The sequence below is a fragment of the Canis lupus genome, chromosome 2 (genome assembly GCF_003254725.2).
Source record: "Canis lupus dingo isolate Sandy chromosome 2, ASM325472v2, whole genome shotgun sequence".
NCBI lineage: Eukaryota > Metazoa > Chordata > Mammalia > Carnivora > Canidae > Canis > Canis lupus.
The window spans coordinates 49,854,057-49,881,342 of record NC_064244.1 but is presented as its reverse complement, the minus strand read 5'-3'; the positions used below and the strand labels follow the sequence as shown (position 1 = coordinate 49,881,342).

Genomic DNA, 27,286 nt, shown 5'->3' with positions numbered 1-27,286 from the left:
AGAAAAATGAGGGTATTATAAGACTCATTCAAGGTTACATACAAGCCAAACTAAAGAATACCAATTCCTTTTAGTATCATTAGTTTTCTTTTCTTTTCTTTTTTTTTTTTTTTTAAGATTTTATTTATTCATGAGAGACACAGAGAGAGAGAGAGGCAGAGACAGAGGCAGAGGGAGAAGCAGGCTCCCCACAAGGAGCCTGATGAGGGACTTAATCCCTGACCCCAGGATCATGCCCTGAGCCAAAGGCAGATGCTCAACTGCTGAGCCACCCAGGCATCCCTGTATCATTAGTTTTCTAAGAGGATTTGGTGTGTACTTTTATATTTGAAAATGCTTTCTAATGTTTATCCGTATTTCTTGCATACCTTAAATACTTCAACTTTCTTAAAGTAAACAAATACTATTCCAAGTATATCCTGTCCCTTTTAGATAAAATACAAACACTATTACATTTCAGAGAATGTAAGTTCTTTTATGGAAAGATGACATATAAAGTACCTTGCTTAGAATACTCCAGTTGGGAGTCACAGCAATGAGCATGTTTTAAGTTCTTGAAGTTACTGGAGATGGGAGAAATGGTTCATTCAGTATAACCCTGAGAGTTATTTTACAAAGTAGGTAGTGTTGTTGTCCATGAACTTCTTTGTATTGCAAATTACAGAAATACATTCAGTAGTAGACATCTTGCTTAACTGGACAAATCTTCATTTCACATTTTACTGGTTAGGATCTTTTGATATCTTGTATAAGGCATTAAAGAAAACTTTGATGATTATTACATCCTACTTCTTCCAGGCTTCTCACATAGCAAGATTATTTGCCTACTTTTTTTTTTTTTTTAAGATTTTATTTATTTATTCATGGCAAACACAGAGAGAGGCAGAGAGAGAAGCAGGCTCCATGTAGGGACCCCGATTTGGGACTTGATCCCAGGTCTCCAGGATCATCTCCTGGGCCAAAGGCAGGTATGCGCAACCACTGAGCCACCCAGGCATCCCAATTTGCCCACTTTTGATCTCAGTTATGAACAAAGTAAGGTATACTAGAATTAGTCTTGATTTTTACTCCACCTAAGCTTACAGCTTTTGTAAGCTTTCTGTGGTTTTAAGAATGTTGGAGCAAATGTTTCAACTTCTGAGGAACTTTATGTATTTTCACTTTTCACTGCTTTAAGATAGCCATTGAAATCTGTTAAGATTTAGGATTGTTTTTATTTTACTGACTTTTTTTTTTTAAGATTTCATTTATTCATGAGAGTCAGAGAGAGGCAGAGACATAGGCAGAGGGAGGAGCAGGCTCCATGCAGGGAGCCTGGTGCGAGACTGCATCCCAGGTCCCTGGGATAATGCTCTGAGCCAAAGGCAGACCCTTAACCACTGAGCCACCCGGGCATCCCTCACTATGATTTTTTAAATTGAGGTGTAACCGACATAGAACATTTTATTATTTCAGGTGTATAACATATTGATTTGATGTTTATATATATTGTGAAATGATCACCACACATCTTTCACCATAGTTAAAAACTTTTATTACTGGTCGTGGCTGGCACGGAGCGAGCTCGCGGGCCGGGAGCCCGAAGCTAGAGAGCCTCTTGGTGCCCAGCGGCTGTCACCATGCCACAAAATAAATATATTTAGTTACACTGGAAGTGCTATGGCTATCGTTTGGATTACCATGAGAAAAAGAGAAAGAAAGAAGGTCGAGAGGCTCATGAACGTTCAGAAAAAGCAAAAATGATTGGTCTGAAAGCTAAGCTCTACCATAAGCAGCGCCATGCTGAAAAAATACAAATGAAAAAGACTATCAAGATGCATGAAAAGAGAAACACCAAACAAAAGAATGATGAAAAGACTCCACAGGGAGCAGTACCTGCATATCTACTGGACAGGGAGGGGCAGTCCCAAGCTAAAGTACTTTCCAATATGATTAAACAAAAGCGAAAAGAGAAAGTGGGAAAGTGGAAAGTTCCTTTACCCAAAGTTCGTTCCTAGGGAGAAACAGAAGTATTAAAAGTCATTCGAACAGGAAAGAGAAAAAAGCATGGAAGAGGATGGTCACTAAAGTCTGCTTTTTTGGAGACGGCTTTACTAGAAAACCACCTAAATACCAAAGATTCATTAGACCAATGGGCTTACGTTTCAAAAAGGCCCATGTAACACATCCTGAATTGAAAGCCACTTTTTGCCTGCCAATACTCAGTGTAAAAAATAATCCCTCATCTCCACTATATACAACTTTGGGTGTTATTACCAAACGTACTGTCATTGAAGTGAATATGAGTGAGTTGGGCCTTGTGACACAAGGAGGCAAAGTTATTTGGGAAAATATGCCCAGGTTATCAACAATCCTGAAAATGATGGATGCATAAATGCAGTCCTGCTGGTTTAACAGCAGTTTCAAACAAGTAATCCCTTATAATTCCTGAAGACTACACACCCGTCAGGAAGACCACCATTGTTGTGGTGGATCTGGATGCTACCAAACAGCCTTACGTATCTACAGTCATCAAGACATTTATTCTACTGTAAAAAAAGTTGAAATAGACATTTATTAAAATAAGTGGTCTTTAAAAAAATTTTTTTTTATTACTTGTGATGAGAACTTTTAAATCTATTCTCTTTGCAAATTTCAGATATGCAATACAGTATTAACTCTAGTCACCATGCTGTACATTATATCCCCAGGAATTCTTTATTTTATGACTGTAAGTTTGTACCTTTTGACCCTCTCTTTACTCATTTTGCCCACTCTCCACCCCCTCCCTGCCTCTGGTAACCACCAATCTGTTGCTTTGTGTCTATGAGCTTGTTTTCTTGTTGCTTTTGGGTTACACATGTAGGTCACATCATATGACCTATGACTTTTTCTCTGACTTTTTCACTTAACGTAATGCCCTCAAGGTCCATCCTTGTCACAAAGGGCAAATTCCATTCATTTTTATAGATGAATAATATTCCATTGTATTTATATACCACCTTTATCCATTCATCCATTGATGGACACTTACATTGATTCCATATCTGGGCTATTGTCAATAATGCTGCAGTGAACATGAGGTTGCATATATCTTTGAGTTAGTGATTTCATTAGTTTGCTCCTTGTTGCTTTTACCAAGAATTCTATTTTTCAATTCTGTAAAACATCTTTTATTTGAAAGTGAGGTTGAGGGCAGACAGGTGGCTCAGTGGTTTAGCACCACCTTCAGCCCAGGGGATGATCCTGGAGTGCTGGGATCAAATCCCACATCAGGCTCCCTGCATGGAGACTGATTATCCCTCTGCCTCTCTCTGTGTCTCTCATGAATAAATAAATAAATCTTAAAAAAAATAAAAGAAAAACTAGAGAAGACAAAAATGGAAGACAGAGAACAAAGGCAATGAATAGAATATAGTAACAAATATGGTAGATATTAATCCAGATAATAATCATTTAAAAATTATTTTAAATGTGAATGGACTAAATACACCAATCCAGGCAAGACTGTCAAAGTGGTTAAAAAAAGAAAAAAAGACTCAGACTATGTGTTTTCTGCAAGAAACCTATCTGAAATATAGACTCAGATCAAAAGTAAAGGGACAGAGAAAGATATATCATGTTAACATTAATCAAAAGATACCTTGAGTTAGCTATCTTAATTTTACACAAAGCAGACTTCAGAGCAAGGAAAATGCCCAGGGATTACAAGGAATATCACATATTGATAAAAGCTGCCAAATCTCCAAAAAGACGCAATAATCTTTAATATGTATGCACTTAACTTTGTCACAGTACATAAGGCAAAAACTGATAGAAATGCAAGAAGAAATAGATGAATTCACAGTTACTGTTGTAGACTTCAACATTCTTTTATCAATAATTGAGAGATCCAGCAGGTAGAAAACCAGCAAGGATATAGTTTAACTGAACAGCATCATCAATCAACTGGATCTATGACATTTATAGAATTCTAATCCTGCTATAGCAAAACACGCATTCTTTTCATGTTCAGGTGGAACATTTACTAAGACCATGTTCTGGGTTACCAATAAAATTTTAAAATTAGACTACAAATTATGCTTTCAAACTACAATGAAATTTAAGTCAAAAATAGGAAAATACATGGAAAAATCCCAAAATATTTAGAGATTAAACAACATGTAAACACATGCATTGAAGATATCTCAAGAGAAACGCTTAAATATTTTGTACTAATTGAAAATATAACTCCTCAAAATTTGTGAGATGCAACAAAAGCAGAGTTTAAAGAAATTTATAGCATTAAATATATTAGAAAAGATGAAAGATCTAAAATCAATAATCTGAAGAGTTCACCTTAGGAAACTAGAAAAGGAACAGCAAATTAAGTCCAAATTAGGTGTGCCTGGCTGGCTCACTTGTGTAAAGAATGGGATTCGTGATCTCGAGGTTGTGAGTTGGAGCTCCATGTTGGGTATACAGATAACTTAATAAGTAAATAAATCCAAAGAAGAAAAAAAATGATAAAAATCAGAATAGAAGTAAAGGGAAATGAGAACAAGAAATCAATACAGAAAATCAATGAAACCAAAAGCTGGCTATTTGAAAATATCAATAAAACTGATAAATCTCTAGCCAAGCTAACCAAGAAAGGAGGAGAGATGAGTATCAGAAATGAAAAGAGGGACACCTGGGTGGCTTAGAGTTTGAGTGTCTGCCTTTGGCTCAGGTCGTGACCCTGGGGTCCTGGGATGGAGTCCCACATCAGGCTCCCCAAAGGGAGTTTGCTTCTCCTTCTGCCTATGTGTGCTTCTCTCTGTGTCTCTCATGAATAAGTAAAATCTTAAAAAAAAAAAAGAAAGCCATCAGTACCCATCCCAGGAATATTAATAAGATAAATAAATAGGGCAGCCCGGCTGGCTCAGTGGTTTAGCACCGCCTTTGGCCCAGGGTGTGATCCTGGAGACCCGGGATTGATTCCCACATTGGGTTCCCTTCATGGAGCCTGCTTCTGCCTGTGTCTGTGCCTCTCTCTCTCTCTGTCTTTCATAATAAATAAATAAAATCTTTTAAAAAAAATAAGTAAAGGTATATTATGAACAACCTCTTACCCACAAATTTTATAGCTTAGATGAAATGGACCAATTCTGTGAAAATGTAATCTACCAAAATTCACACAAGGAGAACTAGCTAAACTGCATAAGGTTATATTTGTTAAGGAAATGGAATCAATAATAAACTTTCAAAATAGAAAGTATAAGACCTGGATGGTTTCATTGGTGAATTCTACCAAACATACAAAAAGGAAATGATGTCAGTTCTGTATAATCCATCCCAAAAAATTGAAGCGGAGGGAATAGTTCCTAACTCATTCTGTGAGGCCAGCATTACTGTAACACCAAAACCAGACAGAGACATTACAAGAAAGGAAAGCTACAGACAGATACGTGTCATGAACATAGGTGAAATATGAAACAATCAAATTCAACATTGTAGAACAAAGATCTATCCACCACTGCCAAGTAGCATTTTTTCTAGGTATGTAAGACTGCTTCAACATTCAGATGTCATGAATTAATGTAATTCATTCATCAATTACATTAATTACATTACATAATTACATCACATAATTTAATTGTGATTACATTCATTAATTACATTACATAATCACATTACATTACATAATTAATTACATTAATTCATGACATCATTAGACTAAAGCGGAAAAACCATATGATCATACCAATAGATTACAAAAAAGCCATTTTCCAACTCCCATTCATGATAAAAACTAAGCAAGCTAGGAATAGAAACTGATTCTAAAGTTTATACAGAAAGGCAAATGATCAGCTTAGCTACCAAAATATTGAAGAACAAAGTTGGGATGACTGATACCAACTTTAAAATTTATTGTAAAGCTCCAGTAACCAAGACACTATGATGTTGGTGAAAGGCAGACAAGTCAATGTAACAGAATGAAGAGCTCAGGAATAAGACCGGCATGGATAGGGTCAGCTGGTCTTTGTTTGACAAAGGAATAAAGATAATCTGGTAAAGCTGAGTCTTTTTCAACAAATCGTGTGAGAACATGGACCCTGACATACCTTTAACAAAAATTAAATGTAAAATGCACAGCTATAAAACTTCTAGAACATAAAAGATAATCTAGTCTGAACTTGGGTTTTGTGATGCCTTTTTTTATTTTTAGAGAGTGTGTGGCTGTGGGGAGGGGCAGAGAGAGAAGGAGAGGGAAACATAAGCAGACTCTGCTGAGTGAGGAGCCTAACACATGGCTGTATCTCACCACCCTGAGATTTGGACCCAAGCTGAAACCAAGAGTGAAACTTACCCAACTGTACCACCCAGGTGCCCCTTGTGATGACTTTTAAGATACAATACCAAAATTGTAATCCATGAAAGAAAAAACTAATAAATTGATTTTTATTAAAACTCAAAATTTCTGCTTTGTTGAAGACACTGTTAGAATGAAAAGATAAGCCACAGACTGAGAGAAAATATTTGCAACATACATAATCTGTTAAAGATAACAGAAAATACACAAACAACTCTTAAAACTCAACAATAGACAACAGATACCTCAATTAAAAAGAGGACAAAAGGTCAAAACAGTTACCTCACAATAGAAGATCTAGAGATAGTAAATCAGATGAAAAGATCTCCACATATGTCATGAGGAAAACGTAAATTAGACAGCAATAAGATACCACTACAAATTTACTAGAATGGCCCAAATCTGAAACACTGACAACCCCAAATGCTGGTGAAGATGTGGAACAAGAGGAACTCTCATTCAGTGCTGGTGGAAATGCAAAATTATACAACCAATTGGAAAACAGTTTGGCATTTCTTACGAATTTACTATACTACCAACCAATTATGCAATATTTACCCCAATGAGTTGTCTACACAAAAACTTTCACAGAAATGTTATAGCAAAGCACTTTTTCATAATGCCAAAAATTGGAAGCAATCCAGATGTTCTTCAAAAAACAAATGTATAAACAAAATGCAGTACATTCATATGACAGAATATTACTCAGCCACGTTGTGAGTTGCCTCAACATACTTAGTTTCCATGTGACCAGTTCCAGAAAGTGTTCAATATCAAACGATGAGTAACCCTGTAGTTTTGCAGTCAGCAAGAGCGTGCAGGGAACCGATCATGTCCTAAGGACTGCCCCTTCTAATACAGATAAGAGAGCAAACATATTTATCATGACAATCAGAATCTCCTTAAAAAGCAAAATTTAACTGTAGTATATAGGAGACATACATAAAATAATTCAGAAAGGCTAAGCACTGGGGCATTTGGGTGGCTCTGTCAATTAAGCGTCTGCCTTTGGCTCAGGTCATGATCTCATGGTCCTAAGATTGAGCATTGGGCTCCTTGCTTCTCTCCCTCTGCCCCTCCCCCTGCTTGTGCTCTCTATGTCTTAAATAAATAGATAAATAAAATCTTTTTTTTTTTTTAAAAAAAGGCTAAGCATAAAGGGATCAAAAATGTCTATATAGCATATAGGAGTTTTTGGTCCATTTTGAAATTGAGTTGTCTGTCCTCTTACTGCATTTTGAGAGTTTTTGTGTATTCTGGAAATAAATCCTTTATCAGATCTATGATTTACAAGTCCTAGGCAGGCTCTTGGATAGGGAAAACAGCAATGGTAGGCTGGTGAAATTTGAGTAGGGTCTACAATTTAGTTAATAGTATTGTACCATTGATAGTTTACTGGGCTCAATAATTTTAATATAGTTATATAAGTTGTTAACATTAGGGAAGCCAGGTGAGAGATATATGGGAACTCTACTACTCCTGCAAATTTAACATTAAAAAGCTAAAAAAAATAATAAAACTTAAAAGTGATAAGAGTTCCTACATTAGCATACTCTTTCTTTTAACATGTGGCATTTGATAACATTTAAAAGAGAAAACAAGGAAAAATATGTAGAAAGACTTAACAATAAACATTAGTGGATCAGAAATTAGAAGAAAAGGAGTTGTGAGTGGAAATGATGCCATAGTCGTATTTTCCTCTGGGTTTAGAAGCACTTCGTATGAGAATTTGGTTCTTTCCTTGGAAATGAATATTAAAATTTCTCTATATGAGAAGGAGGACTAGAATCAAGGTCTCTGAAGCTGAGGGCTTGTGAGTTTCTTCACAGCCAAAATTTTGTGAAAGGAGATCTAAAACAAAATCACTGAGGCTTATAACAAGCTATGAACCCAGCAAGGTGAAAGAGGCAAAGATAGAGCTTTTAGACCAGGAAGTAAATGGGGATATGTTAAATACCCATTGTTGCTTGGATGACTGTAATAGCTAGTCTCCAAGATCAGTGATCCTCCTCTGCTGGTATTCACCTCCACATGTGTCAGTGTTAGTGACCAATAGAATATGACAAAGAGACAGTATACCTCTTTTATTTTAAAGATTTATTTATAACTTGTGAGAGAGATAGTATGCAAGCAGGAGGGGCAAAGGGAGAGAGACTCCCAAGCAGATTTCATGTTGAGCACAGAGCCCGATTCTGGCTCAATCTCACGAGATCTCTGAGATTATGACCTGAAACCAAGAGTCAGACACTTACTGACTGTGCCATCCAGGCGTTCCTGCATCTTCTATTTTGAATTCATTTGGATTGCTAAACTCTGGAAGGAGCTTGACTCCATGATAAGAGAATGCTCAGTTTGTGTTGAGGCTCACAGGAGCAGAAACGAAGGTCTCCTGCCAACAAAGCACGACTCTGTTAGCTGTGTAAGTGAACCACTTTCAGCCTTCAGTTATCTGAACTAACCCTTGGCCATAACCTTGACTGCCACTTCATGAGAGATCCTGAGGGAGAATTATTCAGCTAAATTGTTTCTGAATTTCTGAAACACTGAAATGGTGAGAAAATAAATGTTTATTGTTTTAAGCCATTAACTTTTGGATTATTTTATTATATAGTAATAATTTTATCACGGAATGTTTAAACACCATAATAACTGGTTGTGGACTTGGGGCTGGGAGAGGCTAAGGCAATTTTGAAACACCAGGTAAAAGGGGTCAAATGGAAGGGGAGGAAATGAATAAAAATGGCAAACCATAAACATACAAGATTTCCTGGTAAAATGACCGTGAAAAGCAAATGTTAAACCAGTGAAGGAATTTAACACAAAGATAGCCAAGGCAGCATATTTTGTTTTTTGCCGCTGTTCTTCCTACTTTCTAAGGGAGCTAAATTTTATTTGAGTAATCCACTCTTGTCTACACAGCCATGTATTTAGCTAAACCGAACATGGTTGTCTTAATCCCCTTCTTAGTGATTTATTTGGGAATACATTTGGTGCAATATTGACTTAATATATATGTCTTCTGAGAAACTTTTGGGATAGATTTCTTTTTTCTGATTAAAAAAATATACAGGAGGAGATGACTTCTTCTCTTCTGGTAGATGTTACTGGGTCTGTATGGAACATCTGGAACTGTTTAGCCATTTTGTAACCATAAGGAGAGCTGCCATGGACAAATCTGGCATATTTAGTATGGCAGAGTCACAAAAGAGAAAGAACAAATTCTGATAATGTTATTGAGCCAGTGAATTAGTTGACCCTAGAGGTGCTTTGCTAGGGAACATGATATATAAGATAATAAATTCTCCTCCTAGTTTAAGTAAATTGAGACAGATTTTTTATGTTACTTGAAACTGAAGGTTTCCTAGCTGGTAGCAACATCCAACAAATGGAACATTCACTCTCAATGAAATTAATTTTATGGATTACCTGATGAAGACTTTTAAATGTATATTTTGAGGTTATTTGAAGAAATTATTTCATCTAAAAAGGGCTAGAAATTGTAACACAAAAATAGGAACAAATGAAAACATTTGCTTATGAGAAGGAATTCATTACAAGTCCCATATCTGATTAAATATGATAATTTAAGTACATTTCTACAAAGGAGATAAACTGAATCAAGTCAGAGATTGATTTAATAAATCAATAAAGAGAATTTGAACAATTCATCCAGAAAGATAAAAAAGATCAAAATTATGAAGAACAAATAAGAAGTATAGAGGACAAATTGAGGAATTCCACCAACATAGAAATTCTTAAAGAATTTGTGGAGAATGTTAAGTAATATTTGAATCGATAATGGGTGATAATTTTTCAGTATGTAGAACGATATAAATGCTCAGAAAAACATGTTCATGGAGTACTGTGCAAGATAAATAGAGGTAAAACCACATACCATGAAATCGTTTAGTGAAACAGCAAGATACCAAGGAGAAATAGTTTTCAAAGATAGTAAAAGGAAAAGACAGGTTATGAAGATAGGAATAACAATCTTTATTTTATTTATTTAATTATTTAATTTTTTAAAACAATCTTATTTTTTATTAACAATAGATATTGTTGCTGAGGGGGGAAAAAGCCATCAGCCTAGACTTCCATAACCAGCTAAACTTATTCAAGAATGAGGACAAAACAAATTTTCTGACATAAAAACTAAAAGCCTTTTTTACTGTATACTGTCCCTAAAAGAACTGCTAGTGGACATACTTCAACAAGAAGAGAAGCTAACTTTGGAGAAGGATGGGAGATAAAAGAAGCACACAAATTTTAACATTAATTATGAAAGGAAAACATATAAGAAGAAAATGTTTCTAGAGAAGATGTTACAAGGATACCTACTTTGGAACATCTGACTATTCAAATAAAGATATATAACCTGTGTTTAAAAGAAAAATCCCTACAAGGTTTCCAAGTTTGTATGTTCTTGGTAGGAAAAAATAACAATTTTCCCACACCATTACTGTATACTATATGCACATAAGTTGTGATGTACCTTTAGGCATCAGAAGTTTGGAATAATCTTCTGGTAGGAAATTAATTTATGGGAAATACTTAAGGGTTTTTTGAAGACAGAGTTGGATTTCCCTCTTAACTTTTGTAAGTAAGCTCAGTTGGCTTATTAGGGTATAAAGTTCGTTTTGACTGGAGCATGATATGTATTCTTATTATCTAATGGCAACAAGGCAAAGGATTGTTTTTGCTTGAGGACAGTTGTATGTAATAAAGAAAATTTACAAAGAGCCCTAAACATAAAAGAGAAAAAAAAAGTTAAAATGGGCTATATTAGAATTAGGAATTTCTGTCTACAAAAAGCATACGTTCCTTTAAAGAGTTAGAAGGCATTCCATAGAATGGGGGTAAGAACTCAAATCTGAAATATATAGAGAGTAATCCCCAAATGAATAGATGACATTTATCCCAGTTAAAAATTATATTGGTAAAAAGACTTAAGAGTCACTTCACAATAGAGAGTAAATATTTTTAGACTATTTTAACAATAAAGGAGAGAGAATCTTGGTCCATTCGGGCTGTTCTAACAAAAATACCACAAACTGGGTACTTATAAACAACAGAATTTTTTTAGTCATAGTTCTGGAGGCTGGAAATTTGATATCTGGGTACCAGCATGGTCAGGTGAGGGTATTTTTTGTGCTTCATAGCCAGTGTCTTTTCACTATGTCCTGACAAGGTGAAAAGGCTGAGCGATCTCTATAAGGTCTCTTTTATAAGAACACTAATTCCATATATGAGGGTTGTATCCTCCTGACCTAACCGTCTCCCAAATGTTCTACCTCCTAATACCATGATATTGGGCATTAGGATTTCAACATATGAATTTTGAGAGGGACACAAACATTCAGATCATAGCAGAGAGGAATTCTGGTTTCTAAGATGAAATAGACACACTTCTCAATATTTCTCCCACCAAAACTGCACATTATATGTAGAACTTTGCACATTAAATGTAGAGCACATGTTAAGAAAACTGAAAAGTGGACTGAAAAAGCCATACTGGCCAGAGACTTGGTGAATTGAAGTTCATTTACTACACAGAAAAGACAGACAAACGTTGAATTCTGTTTATGTTACATGAAGTTCATACTGCCTGTTAGACTCACCCAAGTAGACATTTAGATATGAGTCATTGGCATATAGGGGCGCCTGGGTGGCTCAGCTGGCATCTGATTGTTGATTTTGGCTCAGGTCATGACCTCAGAGTCCTGAGATTAAGCCCTGAGTTGGGCTCTGCACTCAGCAGGGAGTCTGCTTCTCTTCCTCTAACCATCCTTCCGTCATGCTCTCTCCGTCTAAAATAAATAAATAGATCTTTAAAAAAAGTTATTGGCAAATAAATGGTCTTTAAAGTAATTGGAAAATATACATTAATCAAAGGAAAAATCAGTTGATAAAGAATAGAATGGGCATCAGGGCTGACTGAATCCTGGGCATTTTAACATTTGTAACTGAGCAGAGAAGGAGGTAGGACCATTGGGGTAGTAGGAAAACTAGAAGAGTACAGTGTCACAGAAACTGTGGGAAAAGAAATTTCCAAAAGTGAGTGGTGAATTAGATTGAATGTTGCCTGGAGTTCAAGGAAGAACCACAAAATTGATCACCAGACTGGCAACATGGATGTCAGAAAAATCCTTATTTAAACTTCACTAGGGGTTCTCTCTCAGTTGGAACACACAGCGCTGACAATATAGATCGATAAATTATGTAACTTACTGCATTTTCCCTTATCACACTTTAATCTTGTTTTCCAATTTGTGAATTTATTGAGAAAAGGAACCCCCTATTTTTATACTTCTTAGCTCTTTGCTTAATGCTAAAGAGTAGACAATTGTTATTAGCATATTGGGATTTTTGCTTTATCTTAGCGATATGCTTTGACTTCATCTTTTCGACCTTTTTGACTGTTAGATATTCTTTGTATAGAATGGTTTTAACCCTTGATTATACTCATCCTTTTCAATATGTTTTTTTCTTTCTGCTATTAATCTCATACCCTAATAAAAAATTAAAGAATAAAAGTAAAGAAGTAAAGGGATAAGTAGTTAGAACTGTTTTGCCACTGTGAAGTTTCTGAAATTGCCAGATTCATTGTAATAACAAATAACCGTAACCTTTCTTGCAGTACATGGGTGGCTTAGTCAGTTAAGCGTCTCCTTCTTCTCAGATCATGATCTCAGAGTCCTGGGATCAAGCTCCATGTCAGGCTCAGAGTCTGCTTCTCCCTCTCCCTCTGCCCACCCCCCTCCACTATTTGTGTTCTCTCTCTCTCAAATAAATAAATAAAATCTTTTTTAAAAAAGTAATCTTTCTTTCTTTTTATAAAACTGTAACTTATTCCCATAATACAGATTAAAATAATAGATATTCATGTACAGTCTATACCTTGAATTAGCAGATAGTAAGATTTTATGATAATTACAGTTGTTTTGTTTTTCAAAAATTTATGGATTTAGTTGATACTACTTTGTACTCCTCCTTAATCCTGTTCTTTTCTTTCACCCCAGGTAACCATGATCTTCAAGAAACTGTAGGTTCTTCCTGTGAATGCTCTTGTAAGTTTGAGATAATATTATTTGCTGTGTTATTAAGTATATATAAATTGTAGCATATTATGTACATCCTATCTCAGTTTGAACAACATACTCTATTGCAGTATTTCAACTTAATGTTACATAATTTATTCATGTTGACATTTGTACATTTGTAGACTTAGTCCAATTTAGTAATTACAAGCAAGCATGAAATCAGAATTCATCTCATTTTTTTCTGAAAATACAAGCAGTCTAATTTTAAGAACTGTTTTTTTTTAATCTCTTGGTTTTTAACTAAAAAAATTAAATCTATATCCATGTACGGATGAATGGATAAAGAAGTGGCATATATATATGAATATATATGAATATTAGTCATAAAAAAGAATGAAATCTTAAAAAAAAGAATGAAATCTTGCCACTTGCAATGACATGGACAGAGCTATAATATATTATGCTAAATGAAATAAATCAGTCATTGAAAGACAAATACCATATTGATCTCACTCATTTGCAATTTAAGAAAGAAAACAGATGAACATGGGGCAAAGGGGAAAAGAAAAACGAGAGGGAAACAAGCTATAAGAGACTCTTAACTATAGAGAACAAATTGAGGGTTGATGGAGGGCAGTGGATGTGGGATGGGCTAGATGGGTGAATGGTATAAAGTAGGGCTCTTATTATGAACATTGGGTGTTGTATGTAAGTGATGAATCACTGGATTCTACTCCAGAAACCAATATTGCACTGTATGTTAACTGCCTAAAATTTAATTTAAAAATAAAAATAAAATAATTAAATCTAATTTACATGCTAACACATTAAAAATGACAAGTTAGAAGTCAATTCTTACCTCTAGAAGTTCCTCAGTTCTTATTCTTGGACTTTCAAACTCTTATGCCTTTGCCTCTTTTTTTTTTTTTCAGTCTCTGAAATACATACATACATGTGTGCATACATACGTCCAAATTCCTTCCTCTCCCAATTTTCCGTTTATTCCATCTTTGATTTCCTGAAAGGGCTCTGTGTACTTTGATTTATTAAGGCTTCTAAAAACTGCTAGCAATGCTTTTTCTTAGGTATAAGTAGGGGATTTGCTATCAACTCTACTCTGCCTGTGATCTTCATTTCTTAGAGAAAGAAATGGAAAGCTGGAGAGGAAAGTTTTTAAATAGTAAAGATTGGTCATTATAAAACTTTTAAAGAATTCTACTGCAACTTAAATTCAGTCAGGGATTAATTTAAATTTGTTTCAAGGGCAGCCCAGGTGGCTCAGCGGTTTAGCGCTGCCTTCAGCCCAGGGCCTGATCCTGGAGGCCCGGGATCGAGTCCCACGTCGGGCTCCCTGCATGGAGCTTGCTTCTCCCTCCGCCTGTGTCTCTGCCTTTCTCTTTCTCTCTCTCTCATGAATAAATAAATAAAATCTTTTAAAAAATAATAAAATAAAAAAAAAATTTCAAATAATTCAATTAAGAATTATGCATGGGTATTCATTAATACATTTCCATACTAACGGAAGTGCTATCTATAGTAAGATTACAAGATATTAATATGGCATTTATGTTGCAAGATAAAGGAGAAATAAGGGAGAAATGATAGGTTAGTATAGACAAGTTCACTTTATGAAAATTTGTTAGACTGAACATTTTTCATCAATTTATATATGTATGTATTTTTCCATATGAATATTCTACTGCAATAAGAATTGTCAAAAAGAGAGACATATATATGGACCCTGAATCCAATAAAAAGAGTTTTTCAGGCTTTTATTTGCATTTGAGGACATCTGCTATTTGCCGAAATTAAGGAATTATTAATGTTTTAAGAGTAATAGCGGTATAGTAGTGGTTATTTTTTTCCTTATAGTTTACAAATACAGGCAAATATTTAATGGATGCAATTAAATATTATCTGGGGTTAGTTTCAAGATAATCCAGTGGGGTGGAGTAAATAATGGGAAAAAATTGGTCATGTACTGACACTTGTTAAAACTGGATTATATATAATTTGGGGGTTCATTATAACTATTTCTCTACTTATGTATCTGAATTTTCTGTAATGCAGTTAAATATGCACACACATGCATACACATAAAAAGCTACATTCACACTTCATTTCTCATGCTAATAATGTTTCTCCCTTACTCATACCACTTTTTTCTACACTCAGTCATTTGGAGGAGAAAAGGATATCTGTTGGAAATTTTCATTACTCTTTTTAGACGCAGGATGGCACTGTTTGAATAAGTAATTAGCTGCAGTCCACTTCTCATTGAATAAGCTCCTTTCCTCTACAATGTGGATACTTCTTAGGGCAATTTGTCTTAGTTGAGAGTGAAAACTTTTGAGATAACTTGTAGAGATGATACTACTCACACCTTAACTTTATTTTCCTGTGCTGGCTGTATCTATCTTACACCAGTTTTTTTTTTTTTTTAAATTAATGCACAACTATTTAAAGGGTGGTTTCCACACAAAAACAGCTTTGCTCTGTGCCCACTTTTTTACTAATTTTTTTGTGTTTGCAATTATTGCTAGGAGATTGGTCATCCATGTATTTTAATGCAAATCTATCTATCTATCTATCTATCATCTATCTTATCTATTTATCTATCATCTATCTCTCAGTCATCTAATCATCTATCTCTCTCCATATGAATCCTTCTTCCTTAAAACTGTCAATGCCAACCCCAGGACGTATTTCTAACATTTTAAATGGCGTTGAGCCAAATACTACTGATTAAGGTCAAGATGAGGACTATGGACAAAAGCTTTCCCCTTCAACGGTCAGAAAAAGAATGGAAATAACTGTATTTTTGGACGTTCTCAGTCTGATTCATGCCTTCTTTTAGCCAACTATTCATGTATTCACCAGAAGAATTACACCTACTACCTCCGGTGTAGGAAGGGGGGAAAAAAAAGTCAAATGAGCAATAATGTTAGCAGAAGCTTGAAACTTAAGAGCCGGTATTCAAGAAAGGTCCTCCTCCCCACCCCCTTCCCTCCGGTCCAATTCCCCTTTCTGGTTCTGGCCATCGGAAATTGACTTGGCGTTAACTACCGACTGGAATTTCTAGGCGTCAATACCACCGCCCCCTGCACCCCCAGCCCAGCCTCGGAAACTCTTAAACCTCTCCCTTCCCTACACTCAACCATAGAGACAGATAAATGATGCAGCAGATTACACCGTTGAAAGACAACATTTGTCCTGGGCTATTTTCACTTTTTTTTTTTTTTTCCTGTTTCCGATTTGTGTGCCAGACTTTGTTTGCTTGCTTAGGACATGGAAAACATATTTGGGCATTTCCCCCACACTTTAAATGCCAGTGGCTTTCTCCCAGCAAATGAAAGCGAAAGTGCTACGCTGTAGTGGTGTTTTATCCTTCAAAGTATGGACTGGCAGCTGGAGTGTCCGGAGGTGTGGGGGGTGGGGGGTGGGGGGGGTGGGGGGGGTGGGATGGGGAAGCCTGAAGAACCAGTTTTGAGGTTTTTGTTTATCTTGAGATCACAGCAGGGTTCCTGTTGTGTTTTTTTCCCTCCTTTTTTTTGGGGGGGGGGATGTCTGACTTTGGATTTATTTTCATTTGGACAGTCATTGAGGTTTCATTCAATGTACTGACTTAAAAAAAAATACACTCCACTTGCAGCTTTCCCCGGTTGCATTTTAACACACCATCCAGTCTCACCCTCATCTGGAAATAATGCAAGCTTCTCTCTTCCCCCGCTCCCGCCTCCCCCACCTTCCCCCCCCCCCCCCCCCCTCCTTTTAAAGCCCCACATAACCTGAAGTCGGTAATCAGATGGAAAATGTGCTGGTCTTAGTTTACTTTTAGTCTACTCTCCCTGTTGGTGGCAATTTTCGTTGTTGAGGTACAGTGAAAAACAGGCTGTTTTATGCACATATAGCTACTGAGTCTTGCAACCCGCCACCGACCTCAGTTTGCTCTGAGTTTCCCCAAAGACACTTCATGTGCCACTTTTAATATTTCTGTTGTGTGGACTTCAAAAACAAAAACCCTTAGGACACCGGGGCATCTTAACAGTGACACGAATTCATCTCAAGTCATTCATCCTCTCCCTCCCCCTTCCTTTTTTTTTTTTTTTTCCTTTTTCTTTTTTCCTTTTTCTTTTTTCCCCCCAAGAAACAACTAATCACAAACCAAGGCTAGAATTTCTAAAAAGCGGAGGAGGAGGAGGAGGAGGAGGAGGAGGAGGAGGAGGAAGAGGAGGAGGAAGAAGAAGAAAAAAGGCGGAGTGGGGTAGGGGATGGAGTTGAGAAGGGCCAGAGTTTCTCTCATTCACAGGGTGGAAAAGTTGACATTGTCTAAGCCCTTCTGAATGGCTGGGAGTCGGTTACCCTGATTGTACCTCTCCCTCCCCTCCCCCTCCACGTGACGACCCAGGACACATGCGCACCCGACGCAGCCCGGCACATCTGCACACTGACGTCAGTGTGCTCTGCCTCCGAGGAAAAGCTGCCAAAATTTTCTCCTGCTGCAATTCAAGTTGGCTGGGGGCCGGTAGTGAGATCTAGGGCTACTTCAACAAAACTTTGCTGCCCTTCCTGCTCCTCTTGTCTTCTTTTCTCTTGATACCTTTTGATGCTCTTCACATGTTATTTGCATAGCAAAGGCACTAAGCTGTCCAGGAAGAGAGGGCACCACTTCCACCCCCAATAAGCCTTCTTCCCCCCCCCCCACCTTCCCTTCCTTCCTTTCTTTTTTTCCTTTCCTTTTTTTTTTTTTTTGGAGGGGGGTGTTGAGAGAGAGAGAGAGAGAGAGAGAGAGAGAGAGAGAGAGAAAGGGTGTTTGCAAAGGCAGCATCTCAGGATGATAGCCTGGATGTGTTGATGGCATCTCTTTTATTGCCAAATCGGAAAGTCCGTTCTCTAAAGCCCGGTTTAGCCAGACTATAGGGTTTTATTCTGGCTGCAGAATAAGTAACTGACTGCTGTGGCTTTGCAAAGGGGGGCAGAAAAAAAAAAAAAGAGAGAGAGAGAGAGGAGAGAGAGTACGTGAGTCGTCCAGTGCAATCTCTATTGTTTGAAACTTACTTTTTATCAGAATTTGAAGATGAAAACGGTAAGGAAGACTTAACAATATTCAATGAAACCGTTTTTTTTTTTTAATTAAAACTTGTGCTTTGCTTGTCTTCCGAATAACGCGTAGAAAACTTTTTCTCTCTCTGTGTGTGTATGTGTGTGCGTGTGCGTGTGTGTGTGTGTGTTTTTAATGGCAATGAGTGAGCTTGACTGAACTCATTTTACAGATAGAAATCTTTTTAACTCCAGACTAGTCGGGGGTTGGAGAAATCTGGGTCTTGCAAGTATTTTATGATGCAAAAAATACATGTTTATATGATACGAATAGACATGTTTTGTGAAATATGACTTGATTATGATTATTGTGGTCTTTTAACTAATCACCAAATAGTAATTGAGAAAGCAATAACGATGTGTATTTTAAACTGATTTCTAGTTTTCTTAAAGAAAAACCTGCATTTTATAGTTTCATGTCAGTGTCTGAAGTAGTCAGACAAGTGCATATTTTATGCCTGGGCTCAGAGGGCAGAATTAATGTGCTAGCTATAGCCCCGATGCTCTAGGATATGTTAAGCTTTTAATAGGCTAATCAAAGAGATGGAAGCGTGTGTTTTTGATTTACTTTTGGCCACTTGGGACGACGTGCTAGACTCATAACCCTCCGGAGCCTTAAATATCTGGGTATGTCTGTATATATGGTATATGGGATCAAAGTTCAGGGACTGAGAGGGGGGGGCAGTTGGAGTGCTGGAGGGGGTTTTGGAAAGCTGCCTTCTGATAATGTGTACTACAATTCCTGTCTTTGGTAATTTCTTTCCTTGTTGTACTAGAGGCAAAGAGAGTGAAAAAGCGCACTGAGAGGGAACAAGAGAGTGAGTTTCTTACTCTTGTTTTTATTTGAGCTGCCGGTGCAACGCGTTTGGGCCAAATGCCAACTGTCTGGGTCACACGCGTTTTATCCAAATAGATTTAGCGCTGCTGTCTGGAAATGGGCTGCTGAATGTTAACTTTAGGATCAACTCAACCAGGGCAGCTCAGACTGTTACCCTCTGTCTGGGTGAAGTAGGATTGGTGGGGGGGTAGGGGGGTTGCAGAATGGAGGAGGAAAGGGGAAACTGAACCATTGCTTGGAACTTTTAAAAAAGACACTGAAGTGTGATTTTTAACATATTCTTTTATATTCAAATTTCTTAGACTAATTTTCTTTTCTTTCTTTCCTTTTTTAACTTCTGTTGATTAGCCCAAAATATAGGAATGACAGTTTTTTAAATTAACGACAGGGAAAGAAATGTAACATAAACTGGTGTAGTTGAAAGAAATTGGGAAAATTAATTTTGGAAATAATTGTTTTCCTGTGTTTCACCAAAGTAGTAACTACAGTTCTGGTTTATATTAATTTCGTGCTTAAATGTGATCATTGGTGTTTTTGATTTTTGTAGAATAGCATATAGAGGCAAATAACTTGATTTCAAATAAATCAAATTCATTCATCTGCCACAAATGGCAGCAAATGAAATCTATCTTGTGTTACTAATATTTTTGTGATGCTCAAGGGGAAAAACCTCTAACCTCAAGACCTGAAATATTTTAATACTTTTCATGTCTAGGCCAATATGTGTAAGATTAATTTCTACTCTTGTCTACTCTTACCACTTCCTCTTCATTTCCTTAGCAACCACTAGTAGCTACTAGTGGTTTAGGATGGACCTCTATGCCAAATCCTACCCCGTGTGTGACTTTTATGAGAAAATAAAGAGAGTTAACATATTTAAGAAAGTTAATAGCACCTTCTTGAGGGAAGAAGAAATGGCAGAAGAGATGGAAAATTCTCTTGGTTCTACCCAAAGACAGTTGAGATTATCAACATTTTGTAATGGCTTCAGAAGAAAAAAGGTGCTTCTGCTTCTCAGGAAAGAAGTTATAATACCAAAAAAAAAAAAAAAAGAAGTTATATATTATATTATAGTTGCCATCTGGAAAAAAACGGTTTGGGACTATATGCAGTTTGGGGCTTGATTTTTGTAGAATGGTGTTTTTTACATTTTTTGCTTTTGGCTTATTTGCTCTTCTTGATAGGTAAGTTTTGAGTGTGTTTAAATACACCTTTGGAAACTGATCTCACAAAGTTTATAAATGATCTGGAAACCTTTGTACTTATAGCTTAATAGTGTGTCCTTGGCACATAGTAGGTGATGCTGCTAAATGTTAGTCGAGAGAGTAAATGGCAAATGAAATTTGAAGTTAATTTTCACATATAAAAGTTAAATATGTGAAGAGAGCATAGTATTGTTTCTTCCTCTGTGAAGACCACATCAGCCTTAAAATAACCAACCTGAGTTAAGATGAATGAAAGAAGTTGAGTAGGATATTATACATGTTCTTTAGCTCTCTAATAAGAGTTCATGAGAGGAAATTATTACTTTGGCTACAACCAGATCACTTGAGTAGGAAGTAAAGATGATAAAGGAAAAAGAAAAGTAAGTACCCTTCAACTAGGGAGACTACTGAGGCAGTAACTGTGGAGCAAGTTGTCTGATCTTATTTCCACTTGACTAGGGTAGCTTTGATCCAAGGAAGCAGGTAAATGATCCCTTAACTTTACTGGCCGGTACATGTGTATTAGGAAAAAAAGCATATGTGAAATCAAAGTAAAATGGAAGTTTTCAAATTTAGAATATTTGTTAGCCCAGTTATCATGACCTAAATTCTTTATTATTTGCTCTAAAAGACAATACAATGTTACTGATTGATTCCTATCATTGTATTTAACTATTACACATTTGCGGGGGAAGGAGGAACATGGAACTATTTTTGAAGGAGGGCCTTTGAAAAGTGATGAGTAAGATAAAGAGGAGAAGGGGCCAATATTTCTTTAGTCATTAAAGTGAAGTGTGCTGACACTTTACATGATCTGTAATCTAATTTAATCTCTCGACAAGTCTTTGTAAGGTAGATACTATTATTCTAGTTTTATTGATGAGAAAACACCTCCAGAGAGGTTAAGTAACTTGGAGTCAAGCCAGAACTCAAAGCCTTTGTCCTTTCCACAACATAATAATACTTCGCCTATGCAATGTTAAGACTTAATACATTATGATTTATGGACAATTATGTAATATTTTAATGTTAGTTTGAATTATGGAAACTACATTTGAAAAAGTCAGTGTTCATGCACATTTGTTTATAGTATCCAGATTAACCTCTCCAGCAGGTGTCTGAAAGTAGATTAACCATTGTAAATAGCAAAAAACTACTTTTATTGTATAGGTAACTAAGAGAGGTTGATATATTAGTTGTTGTTGGTTTTAGTTGAGCTGAGCCAACTCATTTGCTTACTATTTAAGTTCCTTCTCTGGCACCAGAGGATTGAGAAAAAAGTAGGGAGTGAGGAAGGGTGTGAGAAAAGAGAAACTCAAATTTATTGAGTGCCCATGTGCCAGATACTGTAGCGAGTGGTGGAAACAAGACTGTAGCTTTGGTTTAACTTTAAAGCTCCTGCTCTTTCTATTATGCACCAATGCACTTTTTACTACAAGTCCTTAAATCAAATGTTAGTCTACTTCTAGCCAAGTAGTTACATATTACTTTTTCTCTCAATGCTACTGGCTTACTTAACTTGGGCGTTTACTGGACAGTGGTAATAATTGTAAGAGTGGAGGTTACAAAACTGAAGCAGGAAATTTCTTAAGGGGAAAATACTTGTTCCCTAAACCCAGACACCTTTAAGTTTGTCATTAGTTTGAGAGCCCAGGAAAATAGGAAAAAAGGATGAAGGTTTCATGCAAATCTATCACCACTAATAGAAAATGAACTCAAATGTGTTCATTATCTGTTCTTCTTTAGAGGAGGATTAAGGTATATGAAGGACCATTTAATGTCAGACATTATATTGCAAAACAGTCAAGTGTCTGAAGAGTGAATCTTGTTTATGAAGTGACAGTTTCACCTTAATATCTCATGGGAGGATGGGGAAGACTGTGTAAGTGTGGAGACTAAGTAGGCTAGGAATCAAGATAACTGGATTCTTTTCACTGTTATTGACTAATGGTGTGACTTCATCTCTTTATAGATTTTTGCCTGAGTAAGCAACTTCTTCCTAAATCATTGCAGAAATAGTTTTGAGATGAAACAATTACTCCATATAAAGTTGCTTAAACTATGCACATTAATTATTTTTTTAATTTTATTTTTTAAAAATATTTTACTTATTTATTCCTGAGAAACACAGAGAGAGGCAAAGACAAAGGCAGAGGGAGAAGCAGGCTCCCTAAAGGGAGCCCTATGTGGGACTCGATTCCGGATCCGGGGATTACGACTTGAGTCAAAGGCAGATGCTCAACCACTGAGCCACCCAGGCACCCCACATTAATTATTTTATACCCTTTATTATGGATGTATTATTTGACAGTAGTTATATGGGACTGCTATTAAATATTTAAGTTAGAGTACCTTAAATTGGAAGTATGATATGGTAGAAAGAATTTAGACTTTAGACCCAGGTAGCCCTCTGGACTCTTGGCTCGGCTATTTTCCAGCTCTCTGGCCACGAAATTCAACTTCCTTATCTATAAATTGGGAGCTGTATTGTTATCAATTCTTGCAAAAAAAAAAAATCATCATGGACGTAGTGGCTTAAAACAACTCACATTTATTACATCAAAGTTGTGTGATTCAGGAAACTGGGCATGGCTTGGCTTTGTCCTGTGCTTCAGGATCTTTCATGAGGCTGCAACCAAGATGCTGGCAAGGACTCAGGTCACCAAAGAATGCTCAACTGGAGAGGGATTTGCTTCCTTCATGTATTAGTGGGCAGGGACCGGTTTCTCACAGGCCATTAAGGGCCTTAGTTCCTTGCTAGTGGTTGTCTGGAGGCTGCTCTCAGTTGCTTGCCATGTGAGCCCTTCCGTATGACAGCTTGCTTCATCAAAGCTAACAAGGGAGAGAGTCTACTAGTAAGATAAAAGCCAGAATCTTTTATAATCAAATCATCCAGGTAACATTTTTCTCAACATTTTTTTTTTTTTTTTGGTAACATTTCTCCAGTTACTCAAGGGAAGGGGATTACACAAAGGTGTGGCTATTAGGAGGAGGCTCATTGGGGCCATGTTAGAGGCGGTCTTGTAGAGGGGCAATGATACCTACTTTGTTATGAATACTAAAAGAAGTAACATATATTTAAAGTTCTCTTCATTTTTGGTCTCACCGTAAACTACCTTTCTAGATATGACCCGTGAGTCTTCTCCATAGGACTCAAACTTACTATTATTACTAAAATGATTTTTTTAGAAAAGATTTTATTTATCACGAGAGACACAGAGAGAGAGAGATTGAGATAGAGAGAGAGAGAGGCACAGACACAGGCAGAGGGAGAAGCAGGCTCCATGCAGGGAGCCTGACGTGGGACTGGATCCCTGGTCTCCAGGACCACACCCTGGGCTGAAGGCGGTGCTAAACCACTGACCGCTGAGCCACCCAGGGTGCCCAAAGATTTTATTTATGTATGTATTTATTTATTTATTTATTGAGAGTGCAGGAGTGAGAGAGAGAAGCAAACTCCCCACTGAACAAAGAGCCTGATGCAGGGCTTGCACCAGGGACCCTGGGATCACAATCTGAGCCAAAGGCAGACAATTAACCAGTTAATTAGCACCCCTTAAAATGACTTTCCTTTTTTTTTTCTTGCCATTTAGACTTTGTAGTATCTATTTATTTAATTTGCTAAGATTACCCCCATCAATTTGACTTGTGAAATTGTATTCATCTTCCAGGGCCTATCTCAACTGCCACTTTTTAAATTAGCTTTTCTTGACTTATTCTTCTCTGACTCAGAAATCCTTTCCCTCATCTGATCTCCTCAATGCCTTTCGTAACGTTATTATGTCAAATGTCAGTCTGCCTTGAATTTTTTTCTTTGTTGCTTAGATCGTGAACTCCCAAAGGGCAAGGATTGTGTTAATATTTTCTGTATCCTCATATTGTTATAACATCATTTTAAGAACATAGTAAGGCATATTTGTTGATTAATGAATTAGTTTTTGGATGGAAGGAGGGTTTTTTTTTTAAGATTTTATTTATCTATTTATGAAAGACACAGAGAAGCAGACACATAGGCAGAGGGAGAAGCAGACTCCCTGTGGGGAGCCCAGTGTGGGACTCGATCCCAGGACGCCAGAATCATAATCTGAGCCAAAGGCAGACGCTCAACCACTGAGCCACCCAGGTGCCCTGGATGGAAGGAGTTTTAAATGATGGTGGTTGTTTTATATGTTGCACTAACCAATATTTCTAGCATCATAAAGAATGAAGTATTCCACATAAATTAATTTTCCAATTAACTGCAAATATCCTTTTATATGCCTAAAATGATTTTCTTTTAGTCGCTATTTATTTACTCATTTACTCATTTTTTTGACCAACAAATATGTAAATATTTATCATATAATCCCATACATTAGGAATGTGGAATGAAAATCTTTCTAGTGCTTATTGTGTATTTCTCTGTATTAGTAGTAAGTTATCTTATTAAAAGTGACTTAATCTTTTATTCCTGACTCAGGCAGTATTTTGAATATCAGATATTGAGCTGTAACACAGTCACATACACAGTAGACATTGTCCGAAACTACTTAAGGACCATTTGCCTCTACCCCAAACTGTGTTACTTTGGGGTTCTACAACTAATTTTTAGTTTTTCTTTCCTTTTTTTCACTTTTGTCCTGGTAGTGATGTAGTTTCTTGGTACCTTTGCTATTTTCTTCTTCTAAAGTGTACCGTGTGCTGGGAAACCGGGTAGTCACATACCCTAGCATTCTGTATGAAATGTAAATTCATGGACTATGTGTGAGGTTGTGACTCGAGAGGAAATCACATGAGATAGGACAGGAAATCTCTCGTGATACCTGAAATGAATTTTAAAAATGCTTTTCTTTTCAGAAAAATGAATTTCTTTTCTATTCAGTTACATTCTAAATAGTTAAAGTTGTCTCATATATGTTGCTTTTTAAGTCATGTAAGACTCAGAGATAAAATCAAGGGGCTACAGTAAATATGGTTCAAATTTTTACAAGTTTTGTTTGTGCTGGTGTCTGAGTGTTCACAGACAACTGCTAAATGTCACTGTATATTTGTAGATCTACTCTAAGAAAAAATGATAAGTGCCTCATAAAGAAACAAATTAATCTTGAATATGACTGTTCTAAAAAGCATGTTAAGGAATGGGATCATATGCTGTTTATCCCTTACATAAAATGAATTTTGATTGTGAAGTCCCTCTACCTTTTATTTTATTGAAAGGAGGTTAGTCACCATACCCATACATTGTTTTCTTCAAAGTTAAAAAAAAAATTTTTTTATGATTCCACTTCATATTGCTACTTTGATTATTAAATAGCACTGGCATTATCCTACTTACCATTTAGGCTTCTAATTGTTTAGTCTTGTGAATGTTTATTTAGATTATAAAGAAAAACAACAGTCTAATTTATATTAAATTACTTTGTAGTCTTTGTCTTTTGGCAAACATTCAGCAATACAATTCTGTACCTACAAGATATTTTCATTTAACATAATTTTTTTGTTTTGTTTTTCTAGGTTAAAAAATGGCCATACTTTAGTAACTAACCAGCCAAATGTTTTGCTAATGAAAATTTTACCATCATTCTTTATTTCCTTTTGGATTGAGAAAATGAATCCAGATATAGAAGAAAGTACGAGATGTTGGACAAAAGTACCTGTTAAACAGTGGAACATCTAATAATTAATTTGCAAGAAATTTTAAAGACATAAAATTGTTATGCTTCGATTTTGGTATGGTATTGACTCTCTAGCACATAGGTAGCCCTCCAAAAAAATCATCCAGTTTTCTAAATTATGGAAATTTTGTGGAAGACGTTGACCTGGATTTTGAGCCTCATCATGGCTTCATCGGAATTTCATAGTGACCACAGGCTTTCATACAGTTCTCAAGGTAGGAGTCCTGCTTTTGAAAGTGACAAAAAATATTGCTATTAATTTGACAGGAAAAGATTCTGACTATTTAAGTCGGGTGAACATTTTCTATGGGATATGTAGTGATAGGAATGGAGACCTGCTACATCATTCAGTGCTAGTTTCATAAATCCTAAGTGCTCTAAGTAGTCTATCTTGTTATACTATTATTTAACATATAGTATATTTTAAAGGTGACTGGTCTTTCTTAGAAGTTGATATACCCAGGCCTCGTCTTTTGAATCTTAAACTTTAATAAGCTCATCTGTTGCTAAGGGTTACAGGCAAGGTCATGTTCAAAAGGAACCCAAAGGTTTATGCTATAAAAGAGCAAGAAGAAGCTAGACATATTCTGGTACAAGATCCTTCTAATATGGATCCTTAGTGAAAAAATGCTTTCTAAACTTAAGAATTCTGATATAAAAACTAGAATCTGAGTAAAAGAGTAAGAGTGGTAGAAAATTGGACTTTTCAAACTCTCATCCATGAGTTCCCTAATCTGAATCCATAAAATTGAACATTATATCATAAAAAGGTCTTAACAGAGGGCCCTGGAGTAAATGACATTTTGTTTTCCATGGACATGTCTAATCCTTATAGATTTATTAAAATAACTTTTTGACTCCCCTCCCATGAATGTATAGTAACCAATAATTTTTTGGTGTGGATGAACCAGATTTTTAGGGTTTTTATACATTGATATATATGTCTAGAAGTCGATATGTATGTAGTGTGGCTCTCAAAGTATATTAATAAAGCCATAGCATTTAGTATGTACTCTTATTTAGTATTTATTTCACTGTCTTTGAATTTATTTCTATTTGGTTGTACTCTTATGGGAGTTTATATTTGTGGGTGAATTCCATGTATAGACAGTGAGGCAATAGACAGACATTTGGTT

At 36.2% G+C, this 27,286-nt stretch overlaps 1 protein-coding gene, 1 long non-coding RNA gene and 1 pseudogene across 5 annotated transcripts in view; 2 read left to right on the top strand and 1 right to left on the bottom strand.

Annotated features, from left to right (window-relative positions):
* Nucleotides 1-1,619: 1,619 nt before the first annotated feature.
* LOC112660310 (ribosome biogenesis protein NSA2 homolog) lies at nucleotides 1,620-2,499 on the top strand (annotated as a pseudogene).
* Nucleotides 2,500-8,435: 5,936 nt separating this feature from the next.
* LOC112659904 (uncharacterized) lies at nucleotides 8,436-14,729 on the bottom strand. Its single transcript, XR_003136575.3, has 3 exons — nucleotides 14,213-14,729; nucleotides 11,932-12,120; nucleotides 8,436-8,702 (listed from the first exon to the last, which is right to left on the bottom strand). It is a non-coding gene; the product is annotated as an uncharacterized LOC112659904 (long non-coding RNA).
* The window catches only part of ADAMTS6 (ADAM metallopeptidase with thrombospondin type 1 motif 6), a 297,356-nt gene continuing 283,400 nt past the window's right edge, over nucleotides 13,331-27,286 (top strand). For 3 of the 4 annotated variants that reach the window (XR_007406729.1, XR_007406731.1, XM_025447107.3), the window contains exons 1-2: nucleotides 17,457-18,439; nucleotides 25,990-26,365. Coding sequence is in view for 2 of the 4 variants with exons in the window: in XM_025447107.3 (XP_025302892.1) it covers nucleotides 26,269-26,365 (97 nt within the window). In the remaining 2 variants the exon portion in view is untranslated. Of the gene's footprint in view, nucleotides 13,381-17,456; nucleotides 18,440-25,989; nucleotides 26,366-27,286 lie in introns of those variants that run through there. The other variant, XM_049103149.1, reaches the window with a different exon arrangement.